We start from the raw sequence: 19389 nt of genomic DNA on the forward strand, positions 1-19389 counted from the left end.
AAAGGCAGAAAAGAATATGATATGGGGGAGAGAAGTGGCATAACAGCTTATTGCATTGCACTTACAGATCTATTCAGGACCCTGCCTACTTTTTGTTCTTGTCCTTATATTTCTGAGTTGGTACAGATTTTTATCTTTATCCAGATTACTGTATCTTTTTTAAAAAGTTCTCTTGGCGCCTAGCATAGTACTTATTTTCATAGAAGGCATTCAAATAAGTGATGGAATAGTTTGAAAGAGAACTTGGAACAAACAGGACCTCCTCCTTCATATGGTAGAGAAAAGCAAAGCCAAAAGTAACTACACGTGCTCTTCGACTTTCACTGGGGTTACGTCCCAGTAAACCGATCATAAGTTGAAAAGATTGTAAGTTGAGAATGCATTTAATACACCTAATCTAACAAATATCATAGCTTAGCCTAACGTACCTTAAATGTGCTCAGAACACTTATAGTACATTAGCCTATAGTTGGGTGAAATCATCTTGTTGCCACTGCCCAGCATCACGAGAGAGTATCACATGTCGTTAATCTGGAAAAGATCAAAATTCAAAAATCTAAGTACAGTTTCTACTGAATGCATATTGCTTTTATACCATCGTCAAGTTAAAGAAAATCAGTAGTCAGTCCATTATAAGTCAGAGACCATCTGTGGTGTCAATAAGAAGATAACAGTAATTTAATACAAAGAGATGGAGAAATGACAGAAAAACAGAAACTGTCCTTGTAGCTGTGTCAGCATTTTGAGAGAAAGTGCTTGTCTTTAGGGGAAGTCAGTTGGCTGCCTGTCTAAAGGTTTCAGAGTAATATTACATAGGTGGACTTGCCACAGTCTAGGATCTGACTTTCAGCCTTGCAGATTTGGAAACCTGTGTTTTTTTTTCCCCAATATCCATAGCATGCCCAGGGGCCTCCTAGCCCTTTAGAATTTGCAGTTCTTTTTGTAATGCCTCTGTAGAATGACATGAGGGAACAGAAAATAACTGAATGGTTATGAAAGAGGAGGGGGAAGGGTGAGAAGTTCCAGGATTTTCACAGAAGAAGGGAGAAAAGGTATTTTATTAGTTATACCACAGAAAGGTTTTATATTAGGCCATGAACAATATGAGGGAGGCTGTTGAAATATGAGATGACTCCATCTCCAAACCTAAGGATTAGGTGGTGCTAGACATAAAAAATGCAAAGGGATTTGAAGTGAGCTTGCCATTGTAGTTTCTTGGTGTTGTGTGTGAACAGTAGTTCTAAGGACAAGGAAGTGCTCTCTTTAGTGTCTTGTACTGTCTGTTAATAAGATATAGTTTATAAGCAGAGAAAGGTTTTAGAAAATGAAGACGAAGGAGTGAGCCAAAGTGCCTGATCATAGAGCCTTGACTATCTTGGGAAAGAGAGTGACAATGATGAAGCAGTTTCTGGTGTCTTGTTTTCTGTTTTAGTTTTGTTTCCCCTAGGTGGGCAGTCTTGCTGACTCAGGCTTTTTAAATAGCCACACAGAAGAACCATAGAAGACTCTGCATAGATACACCATTGGAGAAAAGGAATGAAGATTTGAATAAGTGGGATTTCCCCCCAGAGTTTGAATTTTTGTTTTTGTTGTTGTTTTTTTGGGGTTCTTAATTCTGAAAAGGCAGAAGAGATGAGTAGAGGGATACATGTTTAACTCACTGTGCCCATACACTAAGTCTGGTGGAGAAAGAGCCGCTCTGTAAAAGAAGCTGGTTGAAATGGAAAGAGATGCCCAATGGCAAGGACACAGAAGAGAACACAATGGAATACAAAGCCAAGAGGGGAAAATATTTGGGATGATAATATCATTTCCTATTGCCTGTTTTATGTTAGTTGCTGGCAAGGTTTACATGAAGTCCCAAGACAGTAGGTAGTCCTCAGGCGGAAGAGTAGACATGGCCATCACTTATCTGAATACATTCTCACCAAGGAACTGAGTGGGCAAGCCATGACTATAGAGAAATTGAGAGTCTTCATAAGAAGAAAGAGAGTCCTGGCCAGTGTGGCTTGGTTTGCTGGGCGTCCTCCCATGCACTGGAAGGTTGCTGTGCACTGAAAGATTGCTCTTCGATTCCCTGTCAGGGCACATACCCAGATTGCGGGCTTGATCCCCAGTAGGGGGCACGCAGGAGGCAGCCGATCGATGTTTCTCTCTCATCAATGTTTCTTTCTCTCCCTCTGCCGTCCCCCGCCCCCTCAAATCACTAAAAACATTTTTTGAAGGAGTTCAACTAGGCCAGGAGGGGGAAACTAAGAGGAAAGATTCTGGAGTTTGTTCTTGTAAAATGCAGATCTATTATTAGGTTTATAAAATCTCTTGGTTTTGTGGTAGGAAACTAGCAATAATAAGGCAGTGTTATATTATGTATTTCATTAAAAACCACCAGTCTGTATAGAACTGTGCTGTTCAGTATGGTGGCCCCTGCCACATTTCACTACTGGGCACACATACTAAATTTCTGAGAAAATTATGCAAAGTTGGAAGTGTGTGTATTGTGTTTTTAAGTTGATTCAAATGTGTAATTCTATAGGCTGTATGGTTTCTTAAATACCATGTTAAGAAGGGCAAAGATTCACACCAGTTCTGAGACGAGTAAAACGTTAGTAGTAGTTCCAACAATGAACTCAACCCATATCTGAGAAATTATCATTTGAAAATGTCTCAGAAATAACATGTTAACTATTCAGTTCAGTCTCTATTGCAAAGTTTATATGGTTCTTAACTTTTGGCTGAACTTTGATTTTTGTCATTTTTGCCACTCTGAATTTTTAAGCACTTGATTCAGTCACCAATAATGTTGGAGCCAAGTCCACACCTACGGAGTAAATAAATGTCAGCCACTTCCCTGAACTTCAGCTTTTACCCCCACATATAGCCCTAAAGGAGACTAGAAAAGGAAGATATTCATAAGCCTTGAAAAACACTATGATGGTTGTAGTGGAGTGTGCTGTGGGAATTGGCAAGAGGCATTTTTATTTTAATATTACCAGAAATAGACATCAGTGCAGATTGGCAAAATTGTGAGAGGAGTGAGATAAACAGACTAATTTTATTGGTTAGTTTCCTGGGGGAGAACGTTAACTATGAAGGTAGAATCTTGTTTTAATTATTTTTGGAATAATATGGAAATTCTAAAAATGGAGCTAACAATGTGCCAAGTCTTTTCAGATGCCTGATAAGTAGGGTAATTAATGCTCAGTGTTTATGTGGGATAATTGTGTAGATGTGGGCTGATAAGTAAGTGTTACTGTTTTGGGGTCTTTTTGTGGAAGAGGCCTGAAAGGTCTGCAGGATGCAGGGCGATGAACAGAGATGATGTGACCTTGCGATGTGACTAGATGTCATCTTTTGTCTGCAGTATTTCTGGAAACAATCTGGTTCCAAAGCTGACAGTGCTCCCCTCGCCTACACTGGAGATTTGAGAGCAGAATGTCTTTTTTAAAATCACAGGAAAGTTGTCATTTAACCGAACGTTTATTAGCTTGCTGGTTGTGGTATAGTAGTGGTTGATTTTTAAAAATTAAAAATCAAAAGTTTCTGCTAGAAATGACATCCAGAGTAAGTACAGCACCCCATGTTCTAATGCCTCTAACTAGGCTTTCTCTTTCTGGTCTTATGTCTTCTAGTGCTTTGTAGACACTGGGCTAAGTTTTTAGTGCTGATTATAGTCTTGTGCTTTTGTAGTTTCATGTGCTTTGTAGGTTTTAGAATTGGTTGCTATCAAGTTAATTAAGGCCACGACTCTCTTCTACCCCTATTCCTGCTCCTTGAATCAAATGCCTAAGTATTCAGTGTGAATTGCTAGCTAAGAAAACGTAAAACATTTTTGAAGGAGATTAATGGATACATGATATTGTCACAAAATTCTACCCAGTTACTTGTATAAAAATCAAAGTGGCACTAGGTGTTACATGGCAATGCTCAAGTAACTCTTTTGAATATAATTTTAAATACAATTTTCTTACTTTGAAGAATGGTAACGTTTCATCCATTCAGTAAACACATACGAAGTAGCTTTTTTATTGAATGCCTATTTGTGTCAGTCTCTGTGCACAGTACTTTAGTCCCCTCCTTAATGCCCACAGCCCTTTGAAATGCCCCATTTTATAATAAGGAAACAGGTTTTTAGAGAATTAAGTAACAGATTGCATAAATTCACACAGCAGAACCAGATTTAAGTCCACACATAGTTGACTCTACCAACCTGTGCTCATTCAAAGTAGGGGTGTGTGTGTGTGTGTGTGTGTGTGTGTGTGTGTGTGCGCCAAAATGAGCAAGACACAGCCCCAGCTTAGAGACCAGAAACTATTCTACCAAATAGATTGTGGAATGAGCCATGTGAGAGGTTCAGATAAAGAACATCTAAGTCAGCGAGTGGAGAAATTACAGTAAATCCTCAATTTTGCGGACCTTGATTTAACAGACTTCAGATTTAATGGACAAAATTATGTCATATGTGAAAATTAACACACTGTTAATTCTAAAATGCTTTTAACTAAGATTTGCTTATAATTAAATTAACAGGTTTTTGTTGTTATTAGTCCACTGTTTTTAAGAAATTTTAGCGAATAGGCCATATGTTGGAAAAAACATTGTAGTAGTTTTACTGACCTAAATAAATATTGCATATCTATAATTATAGTCTACATATTTAAATCCAAGAGTCACCACTTGTAAACAATGTTTGGCGGATGATTAGCACTTGATCACACGCATCTCGCTTGCTAATTGGTTCTGTTGAATTCTGGTGTGACTGCAGCAGTTTGAATGGCTAGCCAGTGTTTCCACGTGCACTAAGCCACACCCGTTTGTTTCCTCAAGGTGACGGTGAATGCACACATTTACTAGACCTATTCAGTATAAGTTTAAAATTACAGTAATACATATAGAAAACTTTTCTGTGAAATTAAACATTTCATACATACTTAATTTTAATTACTGAAATAAGTCTATGTAAGTAAAAACAGGCAACCTCACTAATTTGTCAATTTTTTAACATATGCATTCAGAAAACCTACTTTATTGTATAACAGACTTTGAGCTTTGACAGACACCCCCCTCGCCCAAATTAGTCTATTGTATCGGGGTTTTACTGTATTAGGAAAATTGTAGACAATATGGTAATTGAGCCTGGGCCTTGAATTTTTCATCTCTATTCTCAACTCTTCAATTTGTGTTTGTATTTTTGCAAAAAATTAACTAGCACTTATGTTGGGAGAAAGGCTTCCAGTTAGAGGAAACAAGTCTTCTATCTGGACTAGCTTTAATTCACCTGGACACATCACTATTGATGGTAATGTGAATTGCTAAATCAGATTATCTGAATATGTTTGCATGTTTTTCTTGGCCTGCACCTCTCTATCTTAATTCTATTCTCATAGGCCTATTTTCCTTCTTTCTTTTTTTTTCAGAGAGGAAGGGAGAGTGAGAGAGAGATAGAAACATGAATGACGAGACAGAATCATTGATTTGCTACCTCCTGCACAGCCCCCACTGGGGATTGAGCCCAAAACCCAGGCATATACCCTGACTGGGAATTGCTAGAAGTGAAATTGAATGTGATTAGAAAGATTTGAAAATGACAACAGCTATGCCAAGACCTACTAGGCCTTACATAAAATTATGGTACAAAGTACATGAAAAAATTCCATGAACATAAGAATCAAGGTAAAGTTGCTACAACATCTTGTAACTTAAATTGCACTGAGAGCCCTAGCTGGTTTGGCTCAGTGGATAGAATGTCGGCCTATGGACTGAAGGGACCCAGGTTTGGTTCTTGAGAGTATACTGATGTTTCTTTTTAATTCCAAAGTGAGTAGCACAAAATCTTGCTCCTAACAAAAGTTTAAAGATAGATGGTTCTCTTTCTGAATCTTGTGATTCGTTTATAAACATGTCAGTTTAACAGGAAAAGAGTAGTGGATCTAGGCAATGGGATAGTGAGTCTCATGGCTGACACCTGCTTCAAAGTATGACCTTGCACGATTACAAATCTGTTATGTCACTTATCAGAGTTGATATTGCCTTAGTGTAAAACTATACTAAGTATGTAATTGTTACCTAACATTTTTTCTTTTTTTCAGTGGTTGAAAAGCCTCTTTGTTGTCATTGTTATATTTTACTTTTTTTTTTTTATAAGTCTCTGGGCCTAGGGATTGATGTTACCAGCAACTTCCACAAGATGGCAGACCAAACACTTTTTCCCCCCATGTTATTAGGTTTCAAACAATTTTAAACACACTTTTCCTAGGCTCTTAATTATTGTTAAAATCTTTTTTGCTTTTTCTTTAGGTGGGCGGTATCAAATCGAGAAATGCTTATAGCCCAAAACAGCTCCTTGGAATTTAAGCTACATAGACTGTATTTTATTAGCTTGTTAATGGGTGGAACTACAAATCAGCGAGAGGCATTGCAATATGCTAAAAATTTTCAGCCATTTGCCCTAAATCATCAAAAAGGTGAGTCTGGAGTCACGTGTTACCAATGTTTGCAACAGGCCTAAAGTCACCACTGGAATTGAAGCTTATCTTAACTAGATCAATACATACTTGGTAATAAATGAAAACAATTATAGGTGATAATCACAGAAAAAGCTGTGACGGGATCTAGAACAAAAGTAAAATATTGAATACTCATAAATGAAAAGTCAGAGACCTTGCATTTTTGGTGATTTCATATTAAACTAAAAGGAGACATGAGAAAGCACTTGCTCCCCCCTTCCCCGGCCCCCATGCTACTGTTAGTGCCACAACAAAGTGTTTCAGGGTGCACCAGGTGGCAGCAGTTAACCCCAAGTGTCAGTGTTGGAGAACTGGGTAGTTCTGGGTAGTCAAATATACGTGATGGCTCCTTTTATAGCACAAGTAGAGGCCCGGTGCACAAAAGTCATGCATTGAGCGGGGAGGGGGAGGGTTCCCGGGGGGGGGGTGGTACCCCAGCCTGGCCTGTGCCCTCTTGCAGTGCGGAAGCCCTGCAATAGATCTCCCCAAAGAGGTAGGCCCCGCCTACCCATCCAGGGCTCCTCGATGGATTATCCCAAAGAGGTAGGTCAGAGCCGTGGGTCCCGCCTCTGCGCCGTGCACGCAGCGTCAAGTCCCTGCCCACCCGCACGCGCCCGCTGCGCAGGCAGCCTCCTGGTGATGGATTGCTACAGCGTGAGGGCATGACGACCACATGGGCTTTCATTAGTATAGATTATCACTCCTCAAGATAATGGTAATTATACTGTGCTAATTATAATAGTAAAATAACTGCAAGTTCAACATTTAGTGCTTTCTTTTTTTTCTCCCTCTTCTCTATGCTATTTCTTTAAGGTGAAGGGAGAAACCCAGCTTAAAGACAAGAATTTTAAAAGACATTGTGAATGAAGTATTTTAGGCTGTGTCAGTTGGGGGGTGGGGTTCTTGCCTTTCTCAGCCTATCACCTGCATGCCAGCTCTATTTCGGATGTAATCATTCACCTCTAAATAGCTGCTGCTTTTGTTTAGACATTCAGGTTTTGATGGGAAGCCTCGTGTACCTGAGACAAGGGATTGAGAACTCACCTTATGTTCACCTGCTTGATGCGAATCAGTGGGCTGACATCTGTGACATCTTTACTCGGGATGCCTGTGCCCTCCTGGGGCTCTCCGTGGAGTCCCCTCTCAGTGTCAGGTAGGGAATTGGTCCTGTTACTAAAATGTGCATCACATTGGTTAGTTCTTAGTTGCCTAGTTCTTGATGTTTAAAGCCTAGAGATTGTCTGTCTTCCTGAAAAAGAGTGCAGTTGGTATTTCAAGAGATTGTCACAATTGACAGTGATAGTTTTAGGGCAGCAATGGTCTCTGAGAGCCGTTTGCACTGGGTTGACATTTTCGCTGATGGTGCAGGAACATGGTGAGTTAAACTGCTGGAGCCTTAGCACAGGTCAGAGCAGTGGCCTCAAAACCCACTGTATTCCTCACTCCACACACTTGCAGTTGAGACATGCTAGTTTTACTTAAGAATGTTCTCGATAAAACATTAAAAATGATTAGTTTAATTAAATCTTGACCTTTGAGGACACATCTTTTTAATGTTCTGGGTGACAGAATAAGAAGTTCACATAAAACACTTCAGCTTCATGCCAAATGTGATGACTGTCCCCAGAAAAAGCACCTGTATGTGGTTTGAGTTTTTCATGGAACACAGTTTTTACTTGAAAGACAAACTACAGGATGAACAGAGGGAGCCTGAAACATCAAGGAGAGCAACTGACAGTATCTTTTGCCATAATGATAAAATTCAAGATTTTGAGCTAAAATACCTATTTTTAAAAATTTTTATTATACTGAGCATGACAGCTTTCTGGTACTTAAGGTTTTTTTGATGAGATTGGTGGTGATATTAGTGATTTTGATTTTTTTTTATATTATATAATTAGATGAGTTAATACTTTGAAGATCTTAATTCAGTATGATCTTACAAAGTCATACATTGAATAAAAGATTCATTCTAAGTACCAGACATACCATTGGATTTGAATGTAGCTCATTATAAAAAATTCAATGATAAGGATTCAGATTCCACAGTACAGTTGACCTTTAAGAAACTACTGCTTGTTGAGTTTTGGTGTGGCATTAAAGAAGAATATCCACAATTATCTGAAAAGCCAATTAAATCACTACATGTCTGTTGAGGCTGGATTATTTACTTCAACCAGAAGAACCCTTTGCCACAGATTGAGTGCAGAGGAAGATTTAAGAATTCAGTTGCTTTCTATTAAACCAGTCAATAAAGAGATTTATAAAAGTGTAAAGCAATGCCACTCTTCTCACAGATTGACTTTTAGCTTGGAAATACGCGTTTGGGGTAAGGATGTTATTTATAGCAGAATAAGTTTATTATTTTTAAATGAATTAATATTTTAAATTTTTCTTTATTTTAATTTCTGATATTCTAAGTGATGATAGATACAATCCACAAAAACAAATGTTCTTTCATATCCTTTATATTTAAGCATGTAGGGGACCTGAAACCAAAAAGTTTAAGAGCCTGTTTTAAAAAAATAACTTTTTTAGTTCTTCTTTTCATTTAATTCCTCAAGTGATTAATATATATATGTGTATATATATATATGTATGTATGTTTTTATTGATTTCAGAGAGGAAGGGAGAGGGAGAGAGAGATAGGAACATCAGTGATGAGAGAGAATCATTGATCAGCTGTCTCCTACATGACCCATACTGGGGATTGAGCCCGAAACTTGGGCATGTGCCCTGACTGGGAATTGAACCATGACCTCCTGGTTCATAGGTTGGCGCTCAACCAATGAGCCACACCGGCCAGGCTCCTCAAGTGTTTTTAATCCTGTTATGTGGCAGGCAATGTGTGGGACACAAATATAAATAAAAAAGGTACAATCTGCACTCCATAGGGTGTACCATCGGAGTGTAGGAGACACTCATGCAATTAACTCTAATGCATGGCTGTGCTACAGGTCAGGTTGTCTGGGGAATAGACTCTGCAATGGGTGGAGATTGACATGAAGAAGTTTATTGGGACCAGCCCTGTAGGGGGATGAAAGCAGCACAGGATTAGGAAAGATTAGGAAGAAGAAAAGTTGGGATGTATGTAATGCAGGCTAACCAATGGCCTCAGCCCATCCTTGAGAAGCTCTGGAGCTCTGGTGGGCCTGTGGAGTTGGCCCAAATTGGGACAGCAGGGCTGGGCATTTGTATCCATGCAGAGCATTCATCAGATATGACCCTCATCAGGTGGCTTTCTTCAGCTTAGGGCAGTCCTGAAGAAGGACAGATGAGAACTGACTGCCAACACTTGTGCCCTAAACAGGGGTGATCTGGGTCTAGAAGGAACAATGTAAGAAAATGTCCTAAAATGTCATTAATGTTAGGAGTGTCATTAATGACTAATAGGTAGGGCCCATTATATCGGGTGGTTCTGTAAAATTTAAAACCTATTTATGTGTGTATGTGCACACACACACCAATTTAGCAGAGCAGAGGGCTCTGCGCCCTGCCCAACGCCAGGCCCTCTGCACACAGAGTCTGGAGGAATTGACGTTTCTGGGACCAAGCTGTCTGGCACTGGCCTGGCATTGACATTTCCTCTTCTGTCTCCCAGTTTCTCAGCAGGTTGTGTGGCGCTGCCAGCTTTAATTAACATCAAAGCTGTGATTGAGCAGAGGCAGTGCACTGGAGTTTGGAACCAGAAAGATGAATTGCCCGTGAGTTCCATTTTCTCTTGATTATTAACCTTTCCTGCCACTAGAAGAATGTGAATGTTAAGGGTTTAGAATGCCAGTCTTGCCTTTTAACTGGGGAACATTATTGTAGCGATTTTATGCATATGGTGACATGATTAAACAATAGAAATGGGAGCACGTACGTTTTGGAGGCACTGGAGGAGTTTTCTTAAAATGTTCCTTTGGCAGTGAAAGCTGATGAAGGCCCTGGCCGGCGTGGCTCGGTTGGTTGGGCGTTGTCCCATGCACCTAAAGGTCGCTACTTCAGTTCCCGGTCAGGGCACATACCCGGGTTTCGAGCTCGATCCCTGGTGGGGGGTCGTGCAGGAGGCAGTGGATTGATGTTATGCTCTCATATCAATGTTTTCTTTCTTCTCCCTTCCCCTCTCTAAAAATCAATAAGTGATTCTTTAAAAAAGAAAGCTAATGAAGGAGACTTCAGAAGTCAGGAGGGTGGGATATACTGTAGCATGCAGTGTGCTCTGCACAGGGCAAACCACTGGTGCTACAGTTTTTTAAAATATAAAAGCAGTGAGTTCTTTTGATTGGGTTTAGTGGTTATATTTTTCTACTACCATTTAAATAAATACATAGCTATTAAATTAAAGGTCGGCCTTGTGACAGCTGCAGTCCTCAGTGGCCCTCCAGTGCCATGTGTCCTCTGCTGTCTGGAGCAGGCCGTGGTTTTAAGCCTCAGTTTTAGTCCCTTGCCAGCTTTCCACCTTCCCCAAGTAGTTTCTCCATCTCTAAAATGGGGACTGTCCTTCTCTCTTGGGACTATTAAAGGCTAGATATACTTAGAATAACATGGTACACATAGTAGGTACTCAAGTTTTGCCTACAGGGAGTGACAAAGGTCACAGTAGTGGTATTTCCACCAGGCCTCTGACAGATACTACAACTCTGGGATTATCCCTGCATGGTTCTGTCACAGACCCTGAAGGGCAAAAACGTGCTTTGGCTTTTGTCTGTTTTCTGCCGCACCTGTGCGCAGGTTTATCTGCAGTTACCCTGTTCTTCCAGCTGGTAACTGTTGGTTGGTTGCCCAGCTTCTCTTCGGAGATCTGGTTTGACTTGAAGCACAGGTGCATCCCCAGCCCTGCATGTGGTCAGGACCAGCAGCACCCCTGTTTGACTGCTGCATGTTTGAGCAAGTGAAGAGAACTGAGCTTTCGCTTGTTTTGCTGAGGCAAGTGCTGCAGGACTCTGGCAGTTTCCCAGTTACCTGTAAGCACCTCTGATGCTTGTGCACTAGGAAAGAGCCTGTCGAGGTCTGAGTTCACCTAACACCTGGACATCAGGGTAGTATAGCACTTGGAAGTGATGATCTGGCCATTTTTTCTCCAGATTCTTTTGCTACACTTGTCAACTTTCTTGAAAGAGTGGGTAATAGACTTCTATATTGATAGCCATTGTCAATTTAGAAGGAAAGAAAACAGGATTACCATTTGTAGAGCCCCTGCCATATACCAACCACTATTAGGTAATTTCATAGCTTTTGTTTGTTTTGTTCACTGCAAAGAGCAATAATTGGGCTGTGATTGTGAAAAGTCCTGCTGAACTTTAGCTTCAAGCCCTTGTTGCAGGTGGTTTCTCTGGGCCATTCTACACAAAACGGGAAACTTCGATCTGAAGCTCACACAGAAGCAAACCATGTTTAGTTTGCTTTTAAAGAAACGAATACACTGAATTTTATCATCTAGCTAAATGTGCTGCAAAACAGTCAGGCTTTCTGATGGGTTTTACTGTTAGGTGTACCTAATGAATTTTCAAGAGTGTTTAATTTATAGAACATTGATTTGCCTTTAACTCTTAACTCTCAGACATCAGAGATTAGTTTAAAAGTAGTGTTAGCCCTAACCGGTTTGGCTCAGTGGATGGAGCATCGGCCTGCGGACTGAAAGGTCCCAGATTCGATTCCAGTCAAGGGCATGTACCTTGGTCCCAGTAGAAGGTGTGCAGGAGGCAGCTGATGTTTCTCTCTCATCGATGTTTCTAACTCTCTATCCCTCTCTCTTCCTCTGTGTAAAAAAATCACTAAAATATATTTTTAAAAAAGTAGTGTTGTATATAATTTACTAGTAAAAGGGAAGCATTTTCTCAGTCCATTGAGATTTTGCTTCCCTACCGTTGTCATCAGTTTGGCTCAAATAAACTCATAAAAATTCTATGAAAAAAAGGTAATTTTGAAGGTTAATATAGAATCGTGAAAACTGCTAGAACCCCTCAGACTGTCCCTCTCGAGTTAGAGGAGTGTTGTGAAAGGTAGGATCCGAGGAGTAGGTGTTCTCGGAGCTCCTGGCTGCACAGTGCATACTCACGTGAAGATGTTCTGAGCGGTGACGAGCCTTTCACTTTCCTTGAACAGATTGAAGTGGACCTCGGTAAGAAGTGCTGGTATCACTCCATATTCGCCTGTCCCATTCTTCGTCAGCAAACAACAGATAGCAACCCACCCATGAAATTGGTCTGTGGTCATATCATATCAAGAGATGCCCTGAATAAAATGTTTAATGGTAGCAAGTAAGTGTCTGACTTTTTAAACGTTAGTGAAAATTTTTCTCTTTATTAACTTAGTGGGAAGTGAAGTAATGAGGATAAATAAATGTTGCTAGAATTTAAAAGTAAATAAATTTTGTAAGTACTCATTTGGCATAGTGGGTGGCATCTGATTTTTTTTTTGTCAGTCTTTTTAATTTGTTGATGAATTTGGTGACCAGATTTATAAGCGTGGTCTTGAACGCCTTTTGGGTAGGAGATACAACTCCTCTTCCCCCTTTTACACAAATGGCAACATGTAGCATAGTTTGTACTGTTCTGTCAGTGCTGTGTCCTGGAGATCTTATATATGCTACAGAAAGAGTCCTCATTCTCTCTTTTAAATTGCAGATTAATCTACCATGTGGAAATAATGATCATGAAACCAATTCCTTATTGATGAGCTTTAACTTTTGTTACAATAAAGTGAATTACCTTCTCTATATGCTGTATATAAAGTCATAGAATTGAAATTGCTGATTCAAAGGGTATATATGATTATACTTTGTATACATTAACATTTCAAAAGCTTATTTCTAGCGTAGGCAGCTGGAAAATTGCTCACTGGAGTTTATTTCAGACCCATTGTAGTTAAGTCTTTCTTTAAGAGGAGGCCCTGGCATGCAACACAAGCACTTGTGCCCTTCCCAGACCATGCAGCCATGCTGGCTGTGTGCCCACTGCAGGGCATGTCAGCTGCTCTTGGTAGCTACATACTTTGTAGGCTCAGCAGCTGGCATTAGAATTGCTGCTCTTGAGTGGGTTGTGTGGCCAATAGATTTGAAACTCATTTGGAGACAGGTGCAGCCTAAATCTTGGAGAAGAAAAAATGGATTTACTTCTGAAAATTCCCAGAACAATTTTCAGAACAGTTGTCTTTTCTTTGTTTACAAAACAGTTTTTACTGATTTCCACTTAAGAAGAGCCTTTCAGTTTAGGGTCTGGCTTAGGTGGAATTTATTTGTGACCCTCCAGAGCTTGGCTGTTATATTAAGGGAAAGCACAGCTCACCCTCAAAATACAGACACGTTTGTGTGTTTGTGTGTCAGTCTGGGTGTATGTAATTGTTAGAAAGACTTTATAACTAATTGAATGCTCAGTACTGATCCTGTTCCCTCATTCAGTGTTTTTTCCCCCTCTTCTCTTTAGGTTAAAGTGTCCATATTGTCCGATGGAACAAAGTCCAGGAGATGCCAAACAGATATTTTTCTGAAGAAATAATTTTAATTTGCAGTTTGTAAGTGAAACTGAATTGTGGGTGCATTTCAGAAGAGAATGTTCCATTTAATGCAGCTAACCAAGGACTCCCGTGTTTATATAAGCTACTGCTCCAAAAACTTTGCCAACATTTTAGTGCACACACACTGAGGGAGTGTTCCAGACGAATATTATCATAGGGCTTTATTATATTCTTGGTCTTTATTTCTGATCAAGTAAATACACCAGCAGTTGTCATTCAATGCAGGTTTTTGTACTTAATTATATGGTGATTTTTTTACTTTTTAAGAGCAGAACCAGAAATTGACCTCCCTGCCATGTGATTAGTATTTTTCCTGCTTTTACTTTTGTCATTTTCTTGATAATTGTAAGCTTTGGGAATGTTTGTGAAGAAGTTTTATTTCCTGTTATGTGTACATAATTAAATGGAAATGCTTCAGAAAAAGTTTGAAAAACTGAATTGTGACTATAAAACTAATTCGTGCTTTTTTTTTTTTTTTTTTTTTTTTTTTTGCTTAAGGAAGAAAGCTGTGATAGATTTCAAGTTTGCTTTTTGATCTTTTTCTCTGCTCCTGTTCTCACTGAAAAGTCAGCAGACCTGCATTTGAGTTCTGCTGGTAGCCTGGCTGCCTGTTTTTAAAATCCCAACATGAATTTAACAGGTTGGTGTGAGAAGTCTTCCGCTAGAATGAAGTGGAAGGAGCACTATTGTTTCTATGCTTTTATTGCCAAGAGGTGCTTGTTTTAAAAGTGTGTTCAATAAAATGAAATTCTGAAGTTAGAAGTGTTAAGTTGGTATTTGCTCTCTTGGTCTTAGTAGCCCTGTGCTCTGAAATTTGCCTTCAGGACTTGGCCGTCCATTGCATTTGTGTACCATGCAGACACAGTATTGTGTGTGTGTAGATGTGCACCAGCATCAAACATTGTGCATCTGGAAGGGGAGAAGCATGTTCCAGTCCTCAAATGCAGCCACCAGAGTCATTACTTTAAATCCTTAAAGTTAGAATCTAGCGAATTTTCTGTAGTGCAGAATATGTTTGTTGCTGTTTTTGTATTTGAATAGTATACTGTTCAAGGCCTCTCCTGCAGTGTGTATCATCTCATTGACTGTGAACCTGTATATTATTCTAATGGATACACAATGACCTTTTCTCTTGTGAGGTATCTTCATTTAATGCACTACCCAGAAATAGCCATGTGTAAGAGTCTTTCTCTGTATGGTGAACTACATGGAAAAGACTTCTGAGGACATAATTCTGACAAACCTGTTATGTTACTTCATTATAAGAAGAATGTTATATGGATATCACCAAATATTTTGCAACTTTATTTCATCTGACATGGAACTGAACATCAGTATAGGAAAACTTTCATGAGAAAACGAAAAAAGAAGAAAACAAGCAAAGAGAACCATGACACTTCACTTTTTAAACTACAGATTGACTTAGCTCGGGGGGAAGGAGGGACGGATTTGGTTCTACGCTAATTGGAAGGTGGCAGCACTTGCAGTAATACACCAGCCTGGCTGGATTGTCCTGAAGTGCGTACCTTGGAGAGTTGGGTTTGTTTATAAAGTCGGCGTACTACAGAGAGCCCTTGCCTGACTGCCATGTGGCCAGGCAGGCGGAGGGCTACTGTGTGCTGTGCAGGTGAGCCAGGAATCGTGCTTAGCCTGCTCAGAGTTCTTGCTTTGTTCAACCCGAATCTTAGCCCCACAGCAACTCTTTTGCGCCGTGTTTCTGCTTTCCTGTTACAGCCCTCTCTAACGTTCCCTTCTCTCCACTAATGCAGTGAAGGAGGAGAGCGGGAGAAGCTCCTAGGACTCCAGAAGAAGGTAGAAAATTCAAGGCAGTACTCTGGTTGAGGATGTAAAACTGGTTTATCTTTCCTTTTGACTTAAAACCCAGAGTGTCTTTTTTTGTTTGTTTGTTTAGCTTTTCTAGGCCAGACTTAGCTTTATTCTCACCTACCATCTCAGACACCTCTGCGGCATTTAGGCTTCACACACGGTTTGAACAGCACAGACACATTGCTCTAGAGGCTGGTGGTAGACATTTTTGGCAGCCAGAGACTCAGTTGTCTCAGGCCACTTTCAGGGACAAAAGCCAGAGCTCTGCTTTGTCCCTCTCCCAGTGTTGGGAATCTTGTTGACAGTTTCCGTGCAAGGTCCTTGTAAGGGTTAGGGCCAAAAATGTGAAACTCTTGATCTGATTATTTAACATGAAAATTATGTGTTGTGATCCTTAACTAAATGCATGGACTTAAAATTTACTGGTGACTAAATGTGAAGGAGAGGTGGCCTTGAAGAGGCCAGATCTTAACCAAAGATACTGAAATACAGTATGCTGTCCTTCCTATGCCAGTAACACCTTCACCAGAGCTGGCAGCTCCATGTCACCGGGGCTGCGGAGGCCAGCGGTGCTGGAGGACGCCCTTCGCCACGCTCTGCCTTCCACTTGCAAAAGGTCACGATAGAACCAAGGTTTCTTACAGACAGACTCTTTAAAATAATGTACATGGCAAACCATTTCAGAGTGGTGGTTTAAATTCCTGTAGGAGCCATTTCCATTCATCAGTCATGGACTATGCTTAACCAATAAAACCTTACTAGGTCCTTAGAGTCTGCTTTAGCCAGAGCATCTGTGCTTCCCAGTAAGTCTGAAGCGCAGTGGCTGAAGTTGTCTTTCAATCTCCTTTCTCGGTGGTGTGATCATCACAGATGCCATTTCTGTTGTTTTAATGGTGATAATGTGAGACTTCTAATACATAAATGAACGGGTATTGGTGCCTCTTGATTTTAAAATTTTGAAGAAAAGAGCCACCTCACATTCATAGGATGTGTGAGTATTTTATGAGTGTATGAGCATTTAATTGAAAATAAGAAAATTATGAAGTCAATCTTTTGTTTTGATTTTTCTGAAGCAGCTGTGTATACAGAGACACTAGGACCCACACCAGGTTTGTGGGAAACGAGGATCCTTTTTTGTCTCCAGGGAGTCCCACAGGTTATGCCGTTGACGTTCAGTGTTCTTTATGCTGTGAGTTATTTCCACCTCAGTGACTGCAGCTTGGGGATGGTAGAGACGACGGAAACCAAGAACTCTTGGTTACCTGTACAAGGCAAGCTGCTGGTAGGCATTAGCCCTCTGGCTTTCCAACTCAACCTCCGACTGAGTGGACTGCCAGCCAAGCTGGTCAGTGTTCTTAGTCAGAAGACTCAGGTTATTTTCAGGGAAGACGTGGAGGCATGATTTGGTTAAATTCATCACTAGGATGTGTAAGGTAAAGACACAAACCAAATATCTTTCACTACTTAACTACATTCTTCGGTAACACTAGAATGCTACGGCCGTGAGGGAGTGTTAGCAAGGATACTCACCTCGGTACTTCATAAGCCTGGCCAGCTGTGGGGGGTTTTATGTGGTACAATAGTGTTTGCCATAAGCAGGTACAAACTTCATGGACTGTGTATTGAACTATAATTGAGTAGATACCAAAAATAGAATGACAAATGTATTTTAATAGCAGATGAGGCAACTAGTTGTAGGGCGAGTTTTCCACTGTGGATTTTACTTCTACACACAGGGAGAGAAAACAAAGTTTTGTTTTCAGGACATTTCCCTCTACAGTTTCAACCGTAGTGAGCATATGCTTCATTTACTTCCAAAGAGGCAAACGCAGCTGGAATCGACGTAATAGCACATGCTTTGTTTCCTGTTATGGGTGAGGACCTACTCTCTTTTAGCAGTCACGTAACATTCTCCAACGAGGCAGATGTGGGGTTCACTAGGATTTAGTGCCTGATCTTTTCTTTTGGGGAGGGGTGGGAGTGAATGTATTGGGGATGGGAGGGAAGCAGGAGAAAAAAACGGGAGTGTGAGTGAGTGTGCATGTCTCTGAAATTCACCATGACCCCCACCTGTGTCTAGCAAGGAACAGGTGTTTAATGTATTTTGCTCACGACTGCAGTGTGCATGTTCCCCCTCTGTGTTCTCTAACTTACACTAAAGGACTCATCAAATCATCTTGTTCAGATGGCTCAGGATTGTATTTCTTTTGCTTACCCTGTGCTCTTGGGTTCTATAGTATTTCTATAATTATGTAACAAGAATAGTGTTGCACTGTAATCTATTATATAGAGCTATATGTATGGAAAATTTTGATCAGTTTTTTAAGCAATGTATCCTGTTTGCAAAGGCACAATAAAGTTGCATATTATAGACAATAGGCAATAAAGCTAATAATAAACCTTATTTAACACAAACCATATTCATATTCTCGGTTCATTTGATTTTGGAAAAAGTCAAGCATTCCCATATCCAGTAGTTGCAGGGATTTCATTTTAACTTAAAAAGTTCTAATATATTTAATTTATAAATTTCAAACAAGAGTTTTGGGAACTATAAGAAATACGTTGTTAATGTGTGTATTTTTATATCAAACACATGACTTCTCCTGTGTGTATTTTTAAAAATTAAAGAAATAGACATTTAAAAAGTCTTACGGAACCAGTTTGTATAAATATGACAGAGGTATGAGGGAGGGAGTGTACAGATGCCATGGTGAGAAGAGAGCATTGCTGAATGCCTTTGCTAGGGGGCTGCATATAAATAATTTAAAATGTCTTTTGTCACCATCTCATCCTGTTTCTGTCCCACTGGCAGTGTGAGGAGAGGGTGTTGCTGGACACAGTCCCCGGTTTCTAAGTAGGTGGTTATCTTAGTGTTTCCACAAATGCGCGTGCTGTGGAGGGCCAGGGCCCTGCCCCGCCCTCTGACCAGAGTGGTAAGGCCCGAACTGCTCTGTCCAGGCTGTGGAGGAGCGGGGCTAACCCTCGGCGTTGCCAGGGAGGGACAGAGGCTGAGTTGTCCCTCCTACTCAGTGACAAGCTAAGGGTAAGAAACAGAATACTTGTGGTGCTTTGGTACATATTTTTTAAAAAAGGAAAGGTACATTCTTACCTGAGATTTTAGGTTTCCTACCTATGGGAACCCCTGTGGGTCCCACCCAGTCACATTTGGAGGTAGTGGCCCAAGTAGTCTAGACAAGGCCTGGCAGGACAGGCCAAAGATCCCACTACCTGCCCCTGCAGCATGTGGGCTCCCTGGGACTCAAGGCGTGCTCCTTCGCAGCACTGCCATCACCTGGGCGCTCAGCCCATTTGCAGATGCAGATGCTGAATCAGACTCCGCATGTTTGTGAGCAAACTGGCTTGCCCTCAAGGAGCCTCCTGGTGCTCCCTGTTGTATGAAGTATCCTCCCTCTTAAATGTGGAAGTAAGGATCACATGTCCTGCCCATGAGGAGTACATGTTTTCCCTTTTCTTGATGACCAAGTCCTGCGTCATCAAGAAAAGTTAGTGTACTTTGAGAAAACTTTCAGTGCACAGTTATTTTTAAAATCAGTGT

The 19389-nt window shown here is 40.5% G+C and overlaps 1 protein-coding gene across 3 annotated transcripts in view; it reads left to right on the forward strand.

The window, feature by feature from the left end:
• Positions 1-18250, forward strand: part of RMND5A (required for meiotic nuclear division 5 homolog A) — a 61360-nt gene extending 43110 nt beyond the window's left edge. For 2 of the 3 annotated variants that reach the window (XM_028131806.2, XM_054728586.1), the window contains exons 5-10: positions 6295-6461; positions 7491-7656; positions 10105-10207; positions 12594-12748; positions 13913-14000; positions 14502-18250. In XM_028131806.2, coding sequence (XP_027987607.1) covers positions 6295-6461; positions 7491-7656; positions 10105-10207; positions 12594-12748; positions 13913-13976 — 655 coding nt within the window. In that variant the 3' untranslated portion in view covers positions 13977-14000; positions 14502-18250. The remainder of the gene's footprint in view (positions 1-6294; positions 6462-7490; positions 7657-10104; positions 10208-12593; positions 12749-13912; positions 14001-14501) is intronic. The other variant, XM_028131807.2, reaches the window with a different exon arrangement.
• The last annotated feature ends 1139 nt before the right edge of the window (positions 18251-19389 follow it).

Source organism: Eptesicus fuscus, chromosome 16, assembly GCF_027574615.1.
Source record: "Eptesicus fuscus isolate TK198812 chromosome 16, DD_ASM_mEF_20220401, whole genome shotgun sequence".
Classification (NCBI taxonomy): Eukaryota; Metazoa; Chordata; class Mammalia; order Chiroptera; family Vespertilionidae; genus Eptesicus; species Eptesicus fuscus.